Source organism: Delphinus delphis, chromosome 20 (genome assembly GCF_949987515.2).
Source record: "Delphinus delphis chromosome 20, mDelDel1.2, whole genome shotgun sequence".
NCBI lineage: Eukaryota > Metazoa > Chordata > Mammalia > Artiodactyla > Delphinidae > Delphinus > Delphinus delphis.
In genome coordinates, this window is record NC_082702.1 from 23,428,229 (window position 1) to 23,446,896 (window position 18,668).

At 35.6% G+C, this 18,668-nt stretch overlaps 1 protein-coding gene across 1 annotated transcript in view; it reads right to left on the reverse strand.

Moving 5' to 3' along the window:
• The window catches only part of ITFG1 (integrin alpha FG-GAP repeat containing 1), a 232,075-nt gene that overhangs the window by 206,146 nt on the left and 7,261 nt on the right, over window positions 1–18,668 (reverse strand). The window contains exons 3-5 of the mRNA XM_059999143.1: window positions 18,520–18,665; window positions 17,316–17,373; window positions 16,029–16,103 (exon numbers count right to left, since the gene is read on the reverse strand). Of these exons, the coding sequence (XP_059855126.1) occupies window positions 16,029–16,103; window positions 17,316–17,373; window positions 18,520–18,665 (279 nt within the window). The remainder of the gene's footprint in view (window positions 1–16,028; window positions 16,104–17,315; window positions 17,374–18,519; window positions 18,666–18,668) is intronic.

Here is an 18,668-nt window from a genome sequence, read left to right on the forward strand (position 1 = left end):
TCTTTTGGTGTCAGATCTAAGAACCCATTTCCAAATCCAAAGTTATGAAAATTTACCCCATGCTTTCTTCTAAGACTTTTATGTTTTAGCTCTTATATTTATATCTTTAATTCTTTAAGTGTAGGAAAAATAACTTAATATTATCATGGGTGATATTTTCCCGACACTGTGGAGAATGATTATCTTTTATAAATATTAATTCCAAAGTTTTCAGCCATGAAAAAGAATGAATTTATACCCCTATCTCATACCATATACCAAAAATTAACTCAGATGTCTCAAACTGCTAAAAGAAATAGAACTCTTGTATACTGCTGATGGGAATATAAAATGGTGCATTAGCTATGGAAAACAGTTTGGAAATTCTTCCAAAAGCCAAACAATGAATTGCCATATGACTCTGCATTTCTATACCTAGATGTATACCAATAAGAATTGAAAAACACACTGTTTGCAGATGACATGATACTATACATAGAGAATCCTAAAAACTCTACCAGAAACCTACTAGAGTTAATCAATGAATTTGGTAAAGTAGCAGGATACAAAATTAATGCACAGAAGTCTCTTGCATTGATATACACTAATGATGAAAAACCTGAAAGAGAAGTTAAGGAAACACTCCCATTTACCATTACAACAAAAAGAATAAAATACCTAGAAATAAACCTACCTAAGGAGACAAAAGACCTGTATGCAGAAAACTATGACACTGATGAAAGAAATTAAAGATGATACAAACAGGTGGAGATATATACCATGTTCTTGGATTGGAAGAATCAACATTGTGAAAATGACTATACTACCCAAAGCAATCTACAGATTCAATGCAATCCCTATCAAACTACCAATGGCATTTTTCACAGAACTAGAACAAAAAATTTCACAGGAGATAAACCCACACACATATGGTCACCTTATCTTTGATAAAGGAGGCAAGAATATACAATGGAGAAAAGACACCCTCTTCAGTAAGTGGTGCTGGGAAAACTGGACAGCTACATGTAAAAGAATGACATTAGAATGTTCCCTAACACCATAGACAAAAATAGACTCAAAATGGATTAGAGAACTAAATGTAAGACCGGACACTATAAAACTCTTGGAAAGGGGCTTCCCTGGTGGCGCAGTGGTTGACAGTCTGCCTGCCGATGCAGGGGACACGGGTTCGTGCCCCAGGCCGGCAAGATCCCAGGCCGGGAAGATCCCACAGAGCAGCTGGGCCCGTGAGCCGTGGCCGCTGAGCCTGTGCATCCCGAGCCTGTGCTCCGCAATGGGAGAGGCCCGTGTACCGCAAAAACAAACAAACAAACAAACAAAAAACTCTTGGAGGAAAACATAGGAAGAACACTCTTTGATATAAATCATAGCAAGATCTTTTTTGACCCACCTCTTAGAGTAATGGAAACAAAAATAAACAAATGGGACCTAATGAAACATAAGCTTTTGCACAGTAAAGGAAACTATAAACAAGACAAAAAGCCAACCCTCAGAATGGGAGAAAATATTTGCAAATGAAGCAAATGACAAAGGATTAATCTCCAAAATATACAAGCAGCTCATGCATCTCAATATCAAAAAGACAAACAACCCAATCCAAAAATGGTCAGGAGACCTAAATAGACATTTCTCCAAAGAAGATATACAGATTACCAACAAACACATGAAAGGATGCTCAACATCACTAATCATTAGAGAAATGGAAATCAAAACTACAATGCAGTATCACCTCACACCAGTCCGAATAGCCATCATCAAAAAATCTACAAACAATAAATGCTGGAGAGGGTGTGGAGAAAAGGGAACCCTCTTGCACTGTTGGTGGGAATGTAAATTGATACAGCCACTATGGAGAACAGTTCGGAGGCTCCTTATAAAACTAAAAATAGAGGTACCAGATGACTCAGCAATCCCACTACTGGGCATATACCCTGAGAAAAACATAATTCAAAAAGAGACAGGTACCACAACGTTCACTGCTGCACTATTTACAATAGCCAGGACATGGAAGCAACCTAAGTGTCCTCTGACAGATGAATGGATAAAGAAGATGTGGAACATATATGCAATGGAATATTACTCAGCCATAAAAAGAAAAGAAATTGAGTTGTTTGTAGTGAGGTGGATGGACCTAGAGTCTGTCATACAGAGTGAAGTAAGTCAGAAAGGGAAAAACAAATACCATATGCCAACGCATATATAGGAAATCTTAAAAAAAAAAAAAAAAGGTTCTAATGAATCCAGGGGCAGGACAGGAATAAAAACACAGATGTAGAGAATGGACTTGAGGACATGGGGAGGGGGAAGGGTAAGCTGGGACAAAATGAGACAGTAGCATTGACATATATATACACTACCAAATGTAAAATAGATAGCTGGGGGAAGCAACTGCACTGCATGGGGAGATCAGCTGGGTGCTTTGTGACTACCAGAGGGGTAGGATAGGGAGGGTGGGAGGGAGACGCAAAAGGGAGGGCATATGGGGATATATGTATATGTATAGCTGATGCACTTTGTTATACAGCAGAAACTAATACAACATTGTAAAGCAATTATACTCCAACAAAGATGTTAAAAAAAAAAAGAATTGAAAACAGGTATTCAAACAAATACTGGTACATGAATGCTCTTAGCAGCAGTATTCACAATAACCCAAATATCTACCAATGGATGAATGAATAAACAAAATGTCATATACCCATACAATGAAAATATTATTCAGTCATAAAATAACTGGAGTACCGATACATGATACAATATGGATGAATCTTTAAAATATTATTCTATGTGAAAGAAGCCAGACTCAAAAAGTCACATCTTGTATGATTTCATTTATATGAAATACCCATAATAGGAAAATCCTAGAGACAGAAAGAAGATTAGTGGCTACCAAGTGCAGGGGTAGAGGGGAAAGGGAGAGTGACTGCTTAATGGGTACAGGGTTTCCTTTCGGAGAGATGAAAAGTCACTGGAACTAGGTGATGGTTGCACAATGTTGTAAATGTTCTAAATCTCACTAAAGTGTACACAATGATGGTTAATTTTAATAATGTTATGCAAATTTTATCTCACTAAAAAAACCAACAGTACTAAGTTTTCACACATCCTTCATTTAGTTACTCCTAATGTTAACATCTAATATAACCATAGTGCATTTGTCAAAATCAGGAAGGTCATACTGGTAAACTATTAGGAACTACAGAAAGAAGAGCAAGTTTAAATAAAATCATCTCCCCACAATTCCTCACTAGTGAAGAACACTCCAGTGTCAAAGGCATTCCTATTTATCAAGGCCCTACTTAAATCAGCTTCCTCCAAAAGGCCTTTACTCCTCTCTCACTGTTTCACCATTATACTTTTCTCTAGTAATAGCACTTTAGTTTGCATTATAGTTACTTGAGGAACTGTTTCTCTGAGAGTGTATCCTAGGTGCCCTGACTCATAGATATTTGTATCTACAATGCCTAACCAGGACCTGGCTCCCAAATACTGGCTGAACTGAATTGTAGTCTTAAGTAGCATCTCCTATTCTTCTCTACTTCTAATTAGAATTTGCTATTTTTTTCACAGTATTATGTTCCAGTCCAATACGGAAGCATAGATATGTCATCTCCAAAGAGCAATTAAAGGCTAATTAAGTCTAAGTTAACTGTCAACACAGTATCCAATTGAGTAGACAGCAAACAAGGTTCACCTGTGAATTTAGTTTTGCAGTGTTTGGAAAGTGGGAAGAAACAATTGACTAATTTGTTATTAGTAGGTGGATTCTGGAAAAAAGAATAAGCATTCAACAGGAGAAAATTTTCTCTATGCAAAGGGTTCTACAAACAGTAACTTCTTCCCAGTAACCTTCTTCTACATTCTTTTTAGCACATATTGGGCCTCATCTATAACCTAAACAAGACACTAAAAACCAAACCAAGCAGTATTCCTACAACTTGATTGTATTACTTTAACTAAAACCCCATAATATAGGGCTATGATAATAAGAAAATATTAATACACATTGAAAAGTTATATTTAGAATTTGTTGTATGGTAATTCAATACCAAGCATTCATGTCATGTTTTTCTTTCATACTACACAAGGTCAGAAATGCTTAAAATAATTTCAATTAAGTCCAATTTAATAATCATTGGTTCACTTCTCTTTAAGATATGCCATTTATTCATCAGTTCTTTAAATTCTAAGCATTAAAGTATTTTTAATTACATACAAAATAATCAGGCTCAGGCTAGAGATCCTACGACAAGTTTGACATAAAGTCATTTCAGAAGAGTTTCGCATGTTCCCAACAAATTTGTAATTATATGCTGAAAATGAATTAAAAAAACACAAAATTTTACACAGTTGAGCTCCATGAGGTTAATCGTGTGGCTGTCTTTAATTACTATGCTAGTAGTTACTGATCTAATTTCCCATATTTTTTTACAGGTTTGCTTTGAAACAAGTTATAGCTAGAATTTTGGAAAACCTCAACTTAACTTGTGACATTTTGTCTTAGGAACTATTTAACAAAACGTACATTTCAAATGAAGAATCTAGAACAGCGATAAAGCAAAAGTCATAAAGTAGCAGACTATGGGTCAAATTCAGCATAAAATGTGTTTTATTTGACCTACACATTGTTTAAAAAAGTTTGAATTCAGAGGTAAAACAAATTAAAAATCAGATTTCAAATAAAAATCAGGATTTCCAACTTCTCTTGAAATATCAGAAGGTCTGGCAAGCAACTGGCCCTGTTCACACAGAGCTAGAGTCTCCAGGCAGGTCAACTCTGAAGCTTCCCAAAGTGTTCACTCACTTTGTTTTCCTTCTGGGCCCCATCGGACACTTTAGTTTGCAACTCATAATAAAATATTAATTGTAATATTGCTACCTTGAACATTTCAAATTAATATTTAAGTTCTTCATAGTATTTTAAGTTTTACACTTGTTGCCTATACTCTGATATTTTACAGTAATATCTCTTAAAAGGCAGTTAGCAGATTCTTATAGTTTATTTTATATACAGTGTCTATTTACCATTCTGATGACTACCAAAGGTGGGCGGAGAAAGAGCTTTTGATTCTTTCATGGTACATTTTAAGATGACTGACAACTTAAGTTGCCTAAGATAATTAAATTGTTTAAAAACTTAAATAGGTGAAAATAAAATTCATTTCTCCTTCTGCCTTTAATGTTGCTCTTTATACACAACATAGTTTTTCAGTAAGAAGCAGACACCATATTTTTCAAGCAACTATACCCATATAAACTATAATTTCCTTAACTCCATTTGAATGCCAAGGTCACAGATGTTAACTGCTCTGATGACAAAAGAAGAAACAGCAGAGATGAAAAAGTGGGCAGTTCTGAGTCATGTTGAATCTGTTGACATTTCTTGACCTCTGTAGAAAATTCCAATTACTAGTTTGTCCCCAACAGGAAACATAATTATGTCAAGGTGTTCTAATTTGTAGGCATCATCATCTTTAATCTCAAAGAACAGCATTTATCAAAGGATGAATTTAAATGTAATTAATGTCAACTGTAGCTTTTAGTTGCCTATTACGGTAACTGCTCTTAGAAATGACTGCTAATCCACTCACTTTTCAATGATCAGCCTACAATGAGTTGTCATATATTTAAGATACCCAGGTAAGGGACTTCCCTGGTGGTGCAGTGGTTAAGAATCCGCCTGCCAATGCTGGGGACAAGAGTTCAATCCCTGGTCTGGCAAGATCCCACATGCCATGGACCAACTAAGCCTGTGCGCCACAACCACTGAGCCTGCGCTCTAGAGCCCGTGAGCCACAACCACTGAGCCCGTGTGCCACAACTACTGAAGCCCAGGTATCTGGAGCCTGTGCTTCGTGACAAGAGAAGCCACCACATTGAGAAGCCTGCACACTGCAATGAAGAGTAGCCCCCGCTCGACACAACTAGAGAAAGCTCGCGCACGGCAACGAAGACCCAACGCAGCCAAAAATAATTGATTAATTAATTAATTTAAAAAACAACAACAACAACAACATTCATGTAATACAACTGAACTATTAAAAAAAAAAAAAGATACCCAGGTAAAAGCAGTTACTAGGAGACAGGTCTAGCGTGAAGATGGGTCTAGCATGCTTCTCTAAGCTGCCTAGTCCAGTGGTCTTGAAAACTTTTGTTCCAATAGACTCTTAAAAGAATTTACAAAAACTATCTCTTAATACCTAGAAGTTCATTTCTAAGAAAGTAATATAAATATTTTCAACGTTTTAAATAGCTACAAAAGCATGTAATCTTTAAACCTATTAGAATTACTGGTTTTTTTTTTTCTTTTTTTGCGGTATGTGGGCCTCTCACTGTTGTGGCCTCTCCCGTTGTGGAGCACAGGCTCCGGACGCGCAGGCTCAGTGGCCATGGCTCATGGGCCCAGCCGCTCCGCGGCATGTGGGATCCTCCCAGACCAGGGCATGAACCCATGTCCCCTGCATCGGCAGGTGGACTCTCAACCACTGCGCCACCAGGGAAGCCCCTAATTACTGATATTTTAAAATAAAATGATTACTCTAATTAATGGAACAGAATAGGGAGCCCAGAAATAAACCCACACACTTATAGTCAATCTATGACAGTGGAGGCAACAATATACAATGGAGAAAAGACAGTCTCTTCAATAAGTGGTGCTGGGAAAACTGAACAGCTACACGTAAAACAATGAAATCAGAACATACTCTAACACCATATACAAAAATAAACTCTAAATGGATTACAGACCTAAATGTAAGACTAGATACTATAAAACTCCTAGAGGAAAACATAGGCAGAGCACTCTTTGACATAAATTGCAGCAATATTCTTTTGGATCCATTTCCTAAAGCAAAGGAAATAAAAGCAAAAAATAAACAAATGAGATGTAATTAAAACTTAAGAGCTTTTGCACAGCAAAGGAAACCACTGACAAAATGAAAAGACAACCTACTGAATTGAAGAAAATATTTGCAAATGATATGACTGATAAGGGATTAATATCCAACATATATGAACAGCTCATATAAATAACTCAACATCAAAAAAACAACCAACACAATTAAAAAATGGGCAGAAGAACTGAATAGACATTTTTCCAAAGAGAAAATGCAGATGGCCAACAGGCACATGGAAAGATGCTAAACCTGGCTAATTATCAGGGAAATGTAAATCAAAACCATAATGAGATATGACCTCATATCTGTCAGAATGGCTATCATCAAAAAGAACACAAATAACAAATGTTGGTGAGGATGTAGATCGTACACTCTTGGTAGGAATGTATATTGGTATAGCCACTGTGGAAAACAGTATGGAGGTTTCTCAAATAATAAAAACAGAGCTACCATATGATCCAGCAATTGCACTCCTAGGTATATATATCTAAAACAAAAACACTAATTCAAAAAGATATGTTCATAGCAGCATTATTTATGAAAGCCAAGATATGCAAGCAACCTAAGTATCTAACAGCAGATGAATAAAAAAGATGTGATATATATATGTGTGTGTGTAATACACACACACACACACATATACATACACACAATGGAATATTACTTGGCCATAAAAAAGAATGAAATTTTGCCATCTGCAGCAACATGGATGGACTTGAAGGGCATTATGCTAGGTGAAATAAGTCAGACAGAGAAAGATAAAAACTATATGATATCACTTGTATATGGAATCTAAAAAAAACAACAAACTAGTGAATATAACATAAAGGAAGCAGGCTCAAAGGTATAATACAGAACAAACTAGTGGTTACCAGTGGGAGAGGGAAGGAGGAGGGGCAATATAGGGGCAGGGGAGTAAGAGGTACAAACTATTAAACAAGGATATATTGTACAACACAGGGAATAGAGTCAATATTTTACAATAACTATAAATGGCATATAAACCTTAAAAGCTGTAAATCACTATATTGTCCACCTGTCACCTTTATAATATTTTATAGCAACTATACTTCAATAAAAAAATTAAAATGATTACTCTTAAAAATGTACTCAGTAGAATATAGATACCATACTGATTATTATCCACCATCATCCACATACACCCACAAACCACATAAAAAAGCTCTTCTTCTCTTTATCCTTGGACTTGTACTTCTATTCTATTTCTGTTATAGAACTTTATCATGATGTAAAATGTTTTTATATCTGGTCTTTTTATGTCTCCAAAGAAATGTATATCTTCAAATTGGTATTTAAATTGGCTTTATGCATCCAGGTGTTTTAAAAAAAAATCTCTTTGAGGTTGAGTTTTTTTTTTTTTGAGGTCGAGTTATTTTAACTACTACTGTACACCTGATGAAAAAGCTTTGATAGCTTATTAAATCAAAGGTAAAATTTCATTGGAAATGCATTTTTTTGAAGAAATGAATGGAGCTTTAAAATATATTAGTTTACTTGCCTTTAGACTAGCATGACACTGCTAGAATGAAACAGGATTCAGTGTCAAGTCTACTCCTTTTCTTCATCTTTATAGATACAGATGCTAAGAAATCTTTTTCATATATGTTCATTAAAATCTCCATGGAAATTTAATATTAATTTTTAGGTATGATAAATACATTGTAATTATGTATTTTAAAAACATCCTTATTTTTTAGAGATATATACTTAAATATTTATGGATTAAAAATGTCTGGGGAGGGAGTTAGAGAGAGAAATGAAGGAAAAGTTGTGAATAAAATAAGACTGGCCAAGAGTTGCTAACTGTAGCTGCATGACAGGTGTATTATATGCAAATTCATTGTCCTATTTGCTCTACCTTTGCATATGTTTAAATTTTTCCATAATGAAAGTTAAAAAAAAAAGAATTTAGAGCTGCTGATTTAGCTCATTCAATTTATGTAAAATGCCTGGTATATAATCCAATTAGCAAAGCCAGTCCTCACTGTCAAACCAATCTCCAAATGAAAGTTATTTTCTGTCAGAAAGAGTTTGACCTCATTTTTTCAATTCAAATAAATTTGTTAACATGTGTTTCAAGGAACATTACAAAAAGTACTGAGAAAAGTACAGATTATATATTGTAGGAAAGATTACTAAAAGCAGTCAAAATTAAGGTAATTTTGATAAAATTGATTTATCTATTTTCATAAAATAAGTTATAAAGACAAGATAGTAAAGCAACATGCTGTTTCTCTTTAGTGAACTTAAAGCATTGCAATGTAAAGTACAGCTAAAATAATTTATAATACAATAAGTATGATAAAAGACATAACAGTCCATTAAATGTATGTGAATACTGACTCTGGTATCTAGCTTTCGGAGTAAATAAAAACAGATTACAAAAATGAGAAATCACACAATTTCTTTCTTATTTCTTTAGACATACCAAAGTTTTCCCTATGACTTTAATAAATGAGAAAGGTATATACTACAAAAAATTATTTGGCTCAGGAGCCAGCATGTAAATTTATTTTCTATTAATAGGAGAAAGAAAATAGTAAACATTTCATAAGACAAGATAAAATATTTGACTTTAAATGGAATTTTCTTGATATGATTTGATAAAGTAGGTATTAGCTACATTACAGAAAAATGCATACCAAATATAAAAGAAATTATGTAAAGGTTTTATCCATAGGTTTGGTAGTCCTTGAGAACATTCTGGTCACATCTGAAACAATCACTCGCATGATCCAAAACTACATAGGCATGAAAAGTACCTTCCTTCCATTTAATTACGTGTCTTAGGGATAGAGTACTAAGAAGAGCTAAAAGGTCTGCTTTGCTGAATTTGGTGTTTCTTACGGATGCTCTGTGCTGTGCTCTCCCAGGACCCTCTCTCAATAATTACAGATTCTTTGACAGTAGTCAGGGAATGCAGGAGGCAAAGTCATTAAACAAAAACTGTCATTACTCCCACAACCCCACTCTAGCACATCTGAATTTAGAACATATCAATGTGGATCAAAATGCTTTTTGCTACCAAGCTTCATCTGAAGAGAAATAGGAAGAAGAAATAGGAGAAGAGGAAGAACTGGAAATTCTATTAGTTTAGTATACCTGTGTTTCGTGCTGTACGGGTTTTTACTCCCCAGGAAACGTATAATTAGTGAGATTTAGGACGGGTAAAGAACATGGCATTCTTATATGAAGGAGGAGAAAGTTATAGTGAAAATAGGTACGTTTTCAGGCTCATCAATTTTAGGTAGGAGTACCTATGAAACCTGAGGATCTAGTTGCTTAAATGATCTGTGTTTGCATATTCCTTTGCAAGTCTTTACCTATGGTAAAGTAAATAAACACAGCCTACCATGCTGTGTATCCAAAGATGACCACATTATTTCCCATCCCACATGCTCTTTTACATTTCAGTTAAGCCACGCTCACATCTAGAGGTAGAGTACATAATCCTCAAATTCCCTAGAATATTAGCTAATTCTTTGAATAGAATGCCACAGAAGTGATGCTGTTTAACTGCCAGGACCAAGCCTTAAACAGATCTCCAGCTTCTGTCTATACTCTTGTATTGCTTCTTCTTGGAAAACAACCACTATGCTATGAGGAAGTCTAAGTTAACCATGTTGGAGCACCACCAAAGGCCCTCTGTGACTATAACAATGGTAATGGCTATACAGAGTTGAAGGCAGGAACAAAGGCTTTACAATTTGGAAGACCAAGATTCAATTCCCAGATCTACCATTTATTTACATTGCAAGCTTACAGTGGTCACTTAACCTTTGAATTAGCTGGCTCCTTGACAGCGCCTCTTGAACTACACAGCTACCTGTTGTGGGAAAAATATGAGACAACTGATGGAAACTGCCAACCCCAGAGTTACTAAGTAGATATTTTAAAAAGCAAATAGGCTTGTTTAAGATTCTCTTTCATCTCATCCTTCCCCATCCAACCCTGAGCCTCACAGAGGACAATAAGCTGTGCAATCCTCAGTTATGCCTCTTCAGGAGGGGCATGGTGAGGAGTACAACACATGAGAGAAGAGTGGGAAAAGAAGCATGGCTGAAGAACAGAGTTACATTGGTAAATACTTGATGGGTTATTCACTCACTCTTGGGCCTCTATTAGAATTCAAAGGTATGGGTCAGACCAGATAAATCTTAAGGACCTCTTAGAAATAGCACCTTATGTTCATAAGAGAAAATGTGGCGATCTCTTTCAGCCATATCCTTACTTTGTCCAAATGTTCCTACCTCCACAGGGTGTGCAACAGTGATATTACACCTGAGAGACGGCCCTAGCAGCACTGGCTCCTAGGGCAGGAAGACAGAAGAGTAGGCAGTCTGAGGAGAAGCATAGGCCCCCATCTCTACTCAGGACTACTATGGAACTCAGGAACTCATGCAGCTCAGAGCCTAGGCCTCCAGACTGTTAAAAATCAAGTATTTGTAGGGCATTTTCAATAGAATATACATTTTTAAAACATACAATAGGACTCTAATGAAAGAGAACTTAACCTGTATTTTCAGGAATTATAAATTATTTTGATTCATTTTACCCTAAATTGAAATGATAATATAGACCAAGCTTACTCAAAGTCTGCTCTATACACATAGCTTCTCTAACTGTGCTTGTTTGTTTTTCTTTTTCTAATTTTTATTGTGGTAAAATATATATAACATAGAAGTTACCATCTTAACCATTTTTAAGTGTACAGTTCATTGGTATTCTATGCTTGTCTTTTTGGTTTTTTTTTTTTTTTTTGTGGTACGCGGGCCTCTCACTGTTGTGGCCTCTCCCGTTGTGGAGCACAGGCTCAGGACGCGCAGGCTCAGCGGCCATGGCTCACGGGCCTAGCCACTCCGCGGCATGTGGGATCTTCCCGGACCAGGGCCCGAACCCGTGTCCCCTGCATCAGCAGGCAGACTCTCAACCAGTGCGCCACCAGGGAAGCCCTCTATGCTTGTTTTAAAATGGACTTTTTTCAATACATGCAAATCGTAATAAAATAAAACAAAATGGTTTCCTCTCAAAGAAGGAAACAAAATTTTGATATATGCTAATAGAAATATGTTGAATTCAAAACACTTTTAAATATCATCAATATTAATGATGAACAATTACTGTTGAACTTACTTGCACAAAAACTCAAAAGAAGCTCTCTTTCTAAATGATTACTACAAAGAAAACATATCTAAAAAATTGTAAAATTTAACTAAAAGCAAAGTGAGTAAATTTTGAGAATGACCTCTTAAATTCACTTAGAAACAATCAAAAGTTCACTTACATACAACACTGCCAACCAGAACATAAAACAAAGCAGTAAAATAAATCACCAGGGAATCAAGTGTCATTTAATTGACTCTCCAAAAGCTTCTGGTGGGACTCCAGGAAATAAAAGTATGGATCCTTGAATAACAAGTCACTTGAAATAATCACAGCATATACAATTCTAAGTTATCTGCTAAAGCTTTCACTATTTCTGTGGCTTAATTTTGAAAAGAAAAGGTTTAGGCGAGAAACGAGAGAATCAATGAATTTATCTCCAATAGCAAAGTTTCTTTAGGAAAAGAGAAAAGTTATAAAACTGATGCTCTGTTTCTATGGAAATACCAATAAAAAACTTATTTCTTAAGTCCTAATAGATTCCTTTAAACAACAATGCTCAAAATACAAATGGTGTATAAGGTGAGAAAGGGAGGGGCTTGCTAGGGGAATTCTAAGAAAATATGAATCATCTCAAAGCTACCTTTTTCTGTTAAGACTATGAGTACTAATGCTGACTATAAAGTTAAAAGCTGTCCTGATGATTATTTGGTTTTCTTTTGTGTTATAAATCTCTTAATTTTCATATTTTTTCTAAATAGATTTAAATGACAAATATCATTATTTCATTAAGATAAATATTTGCAAAATTTTCTGTAATGCACCAGCAAACAAACAAATCAGCAGTAAAAATGAAGGGTGATTTAATAAATCAGTCATTGGTTATAATGTAAGAAGATTACATAGAAAAACAGGGATTTATTCCTTCTGAATTGAGATTAAATACCTATATTTAAATAGAAGATAGTATTTTCTGCTAATGGAGGAAAAATATCCACTCACATAAATAAGTTAAAAATGGCTGCTTTCAGTGCCATCAATATTCCATTCAAAATATTCATGCAAATGTTTGTGAAGTAAATGGAGTATGGCAAAAGTGCTTGTTTGTCACATACCTGGATTAATATTCCCAGGTATACAACTTCGGCCTGACCCAGTAATGTGTTTGAACTCAGTATATGAGTCACAGAAAATATGAACAGACCAACATTACATTTGGCTTTGATTAACATTACAGGTACAAGTGTTTTCACGTCAATACTAAAAACAATATCCTGAATGCTTATGCAACATCCGTTTCAAATACCCTTTTACAGAAAATGCTCATTAACGATAACCTCATCACTGCAAAAGCTGCTCTAACACTTAATAGCTAGGTATTATTTCTAAGTAATGTGGCACATTATTACATTATTTCAAGTCATTATAAAGTGAGGTGGAGGCGCAAACTGAATCCTCACCTTTGTACATTTAACACACTTCAATTATCTCTGGCACCTCAGCAGAGGTTTAGCACCCTTCCTGTCCCTATCAGATAACCCCCACAGTACCAATTAAAAGGGATTCTTCTACCTATCACTGTTTCCAGCTTAGGCTGACCATCTGCACCCTTACTCCAGCCAAACTGATGTTAGTTTTACCTGTGGGCAATCTCCTGTTTCCATGCCTGTATTGGGCCACTTACAGCCATGGGCTTTCCCGCATAATCCCATGGGAGCATTTAGCATTCTATTTAAAGACCATTGCAAAATTTCCCATAAAATTAAGGTGCTAGCCAAATTTAATTAAATTTAAGATAACCTTGGGTCTGGCATAAATGAGCATAACAGTTAAGTTGCAAAAGTTGGTTAGATTTCTTAATAGATAAGACTGGGCTGCCAATCATTAGTCATGCAAATGGTCCAAAATGTCAATACTAATGGCTTTTTCACTTATACATCTAATCATATATCTGTAACATAAAACTGATATGGCAAAATACATTTTTCTTATTTTAGTAACATATTAATGCTTGTCCCCATAGAGACATATTCAGCTTTCTGTTGTCTGAATAATAACGCAAGCAATAGTCATCCTAACAATGTTCTTGACAAAAATTCTTTTCTGTCAATTTTTATAACTTCATTTTAAAAGTTGTCAGGACAAAGGTAACAGGATAAATCTTGGATACAAACTTGTTACCTATAATATGGTTAGCTACTATTGTTTAATCTGTAACTGAAGTTTAAATGAGAAATATAAAATAGTAGAGAATTACTCCAGTATACTATAGTATGCCAGAGAATAATGTATAAAAAATAAAAGTCAATATATCTTTAGGCAGAATAAGTTTTTTTTTTTTTTTTTTTGCGGTACGCAGGCCTCTCACTGTTGTGGCCTCTCCCGCTGCGGAGCACAGGCTCCGGACGCGCAGGCTCAGTGGCCATGGCTCACGGGCCTAGCCGCTCCACGGCATGTGGGATCTTCCCGGACCGGGGCACGAACCCGTGTCCCCTGCATCAGGAGGCGGACTCTCAACCAGTGTGCCACCAGGGAAGCCCCAGAATAAGTTTTTAAAGAAGCATCAGAGGAAAAAAAATCTAACATAGAATTCAGAACAAATAAATAAGCTATGACATTATCACACAATATCTAGTAGTTTTTACTTTTTCAATTATCTACAACAGCTGTTTCATAAGTCTAAATTTCCAAAGGTCAAACCACATCACATTAAAAATATTCCAAGTATTTCTTTCACTAAAATGGAGATTACCATGAAATAAACAAGGCCAGAAGTCACCATCACATTCTCAATCACATGTCTACCCAAGACAAACAAGCAGGGCTTGCTATGGTAGGAGTCACCTGTGCCTTCCCCTAGCCCACCCACACTCAGTTCCTCCCAGACATAGCCGCAAAGGCAAAGCAAGATCTCCATCCAGCTGGTCTCTAAAGCAGGGTTCTCTTCCAGGTATTTTTCAAAGTTTGAGGAAAAAACAGGTTTCTCATTAAAGATTCACAGCAAGTCTTTCAAAGGTCACTATGACTAGCATAAAAATACTCATATTCTTTATGGAAAACTTTTAAGAAAAAGTGATAGGAAATGTAACAGTTTCACCTCAGAATAGCTCACATTTTGATAATTTACTTGTCTTTGTGCCTGTGCATCACATTTCAGAAACTAATCATAAAAATACATTACGTCTCCAAAACACAGAGGGAAAATTCATTAGATTTATAGTGCCTGGGAAGACAGATTGATAAAGGTGGTTCTCTGCACTTGCTGGAAAGTCAAAAAAATAAATAAATGTGTTCTGTACTCTTAAAATGTCTGCCTTATCAAATACAGAAAAAATTAACCAAGTTGAAGGTATCTCATGAAAAGTATCTTGCTATCATGAATTCTTGTGTTAGGAAGGCAGTTCTATTTAAAGCTAGAGGAATTATAATGGAGATCTTTGAAATGCAAGATTCCAGGCAGTTTTCCCTAAGAATGGCATTCTTGGATAATAAGAGAATCCTAGCATACAAACGGATCAAGGATAGAGTATATATGGAAAAGTCTCCAGAGCTTAGAGAAGGAATGTTTATATTTTCAGGCAATTATTAATTGCTCATTGAACAGAAGGAACAAGGCTTATTAATGAACATCTGGGAGCTAACATGACTAAGGTAGAGAATTCAATCAAGACAGCAGCTATACATACTATTTAAATTAAATCTTTCCATTTCTAAAAACATCCAATGAACCAATATTTAAATGGGGACTTGCAAAGTTTGTATCTCTAATTTCCAGAGGGATAAAAGGATTAAACTGGCTCTACACAGAAACCAGTCGCAGATCAAATCCACAGTGTTTGAGAAAGCTTATATGTTGACCAAATGTCCTTTTAAAAATCTTAAACAAGGATTTCCAATGAGCTGGGGTTTTTTCCCCCAATGGTTAAAGCAATCCGTTCACATAGATACACAGTCCCTCCAACAACAACATGTACAATTAATTACATGGATATAATAATATTTACTCACCCTCCTAATAGTATTTGTGGCTGGTTGGATTCATTTGTGATACCAAATATATCAGGAATTAAATCGGCATTGAAGCTAAAAAGAAAACATTAAAAACATTAAGCAGCCATTTTATTAAATTCTCACTTCTAATTTAGTTTAAAAAGAAAAACAAACTTTGGGGAGGTGTGGTAGACATACAACAGTCAGTATCTGTTGCAATCAATGGAATGTCAGATGTGACGTGTTTCACTCTGAGGCCAAAGTGTTTAATTTTCGTTATTGGACCCTCCAGTCATCTTGGCAATGAGAAGAACATGACGGTACAGCTCCACAGACGATGAGGCCCGTAAGACACTCTGAGAGCTGGCAAAAGAGCCTATCACTGACCCACACTGGACCTGCAGTGTGAGCAAGAAATAAACTTTTGTTGTGAGATTTTGGTGTTGTCTGTAACCTCTACATAGCCTAGCCTGTCTCTGAGTGATAAGGAGACTGTTATTTCAGAATCATGACCCTCCTTATTTAGTCAGATAGGCTTAGGAGAAATAACCCACAAAAGTAATCCCTAGTTGGTATAAAAATTTATACTAGCCACTGAATATTGTAACAACAATGAAAAACACCCAATTATAAAAAAAATCAAGCTGCGCACCTTTAAAAAGATTAATCCGTGAATTAAAGTTCAGACTTCTAATGGTTACTGACCTATTGATGTATGACTATGATTTTAATAACTGTACAAAAGGCAGCACTGGAAACAAGAATGTGGCTATACATTGTTTACTCCCCGAAATGATATCTACATCATTACCAGAATCCTAACAGAAATCTGGATTAACTTTATCCTGGTACATGAGTCTACTTTGAGGAGATAAATGATAATACTAAGGAAGAGTTGTGAAAAGGACAAAGTTTCTCCTTAATACAAAAATCTTTCTAGGTCTCTAGAGGAAATCCTCTACCCTTCGTATCTGTCAATCAAGCACTAACAGTTTTATCCAAAAACAGTTTTCTTAGTTGAGTAACGACACGGCTAGGATCAACAAAGATCCATCATGGACACATTCAAAGCTTTTAAAACAAAACCAAAAAGACAAATCTCTCCCTCTTTGCAAAATAATGAATTTCACCTTTCTCTTTCTTCCATCATGGCAAATACATATATAATTGAGAGGACAGGCCCCTATCAGCCTTAAATGGAGAATGAATTTAGAGTCAATACAACTTAGCAAAGTAGTTTCCTATGTGAAAGATTTTATGTTTGTAAGTTTAAAATCATTCAAAGGGAAGCAAGCACATACTTACTCCATAATTAATGGTTCATCCTGAAAAGTCCTATTGAGTATGGTCATATTGCAAGGATCTGTTAAAAAAAAAAAGAAAATATATAAATGAAAAGGCATTTTATAACACATTATTTCTGATATTTGCACTTAGGGAAAAATACTCTTTCATTCTTTTCAAAATTCAGCTCTAATTAATTCCAACTATTAGCATTAATGAGACACTATAAATCTAACTTAAATGGACATCAAGTTTGTAAAGATATATTGGGAGAGTTTATTCTACAGTGAAGACCAGCATTACAATAACTTCCTTTTGAGTCTTCATTCTGAAAATCTCTTAGATGAGTCTTCTTTATATACAGTTTAGCAGTAGAGCAGTTGACAATTAAGGTTTTGAAATAAAGAACCCAATACATGCAAAACTACTAGACTCTAAAACGTCCATGCCCTCCTCTCCTCCTTTCTTCAGTCTGGCTCCATGAACAAAGTTGTCCATTTAGGTATAATTAATTGGCTTTTCAGATAAGACTTGAAGATTTGTGGGTAGATAAGGTAGACTGACTCTCAACCTTTACTCTAAACTTTTTGTGCTTTCCTGTACTGGGGAGACTAGAAACCAAAAATAGCATTTCTCAGATATCCTTGCATTTAAGATTCTAAATAAAATGTAAGCCTTGCTAATTAGATATGGTGAGTTTTCCAAGGCAGGAATGAGGTGAAGGCTGTGTTTCTGCCATTTCTGTCTTAATGTCTGATCACTGAATTGTAAGTACTAAGAGGGAGGGTGCATGGCATCCATTTTGCTGGTGAGCAAGTGTCATTCTGGCACCTGTTGTGCAACTTGCCACTTTCTGATGGTAAAAAGGCAGTAGCTTCTTTGAAGGCTTTGAGGATTGTTCCTGAAAGTTCAACCTCGTGTGTGTTCTTTAGCCATCACAATAACTCTGTAAAGCATAAAAAACCTTTAATAAATTCTCTCTTCCTTAAGCTAACAGAGTAGATTTTGTTCCCTGGAGCTGACTGCAGACCAGTTCTAGGTTGAAAAAGAAGAACCAGAAAACAGTCTTTTAAAGAAGTTTTTAGAGACAATTACTGACACTCAAGAACTGCATTTTTGAACTGATTTCTGAACATTATTTTTGTTACACTGACCTAAGAATACCAGGCATATTTCTCCTTTAATATCCAGTGATAAATATTAAAAACTCTTAAAACAAATTCACCTAAGGTTTGATTCTGTCCCCAGAAGATAATAGCTCCTAATTCACCGTTGGCGTGATTTTTGGGAAGATATGTCAGAAGAACATCCATTTGTGAATCTCCATCATAATCCCCCGGGACTACACTTGTTATCAACGTACTGTGATTCCTA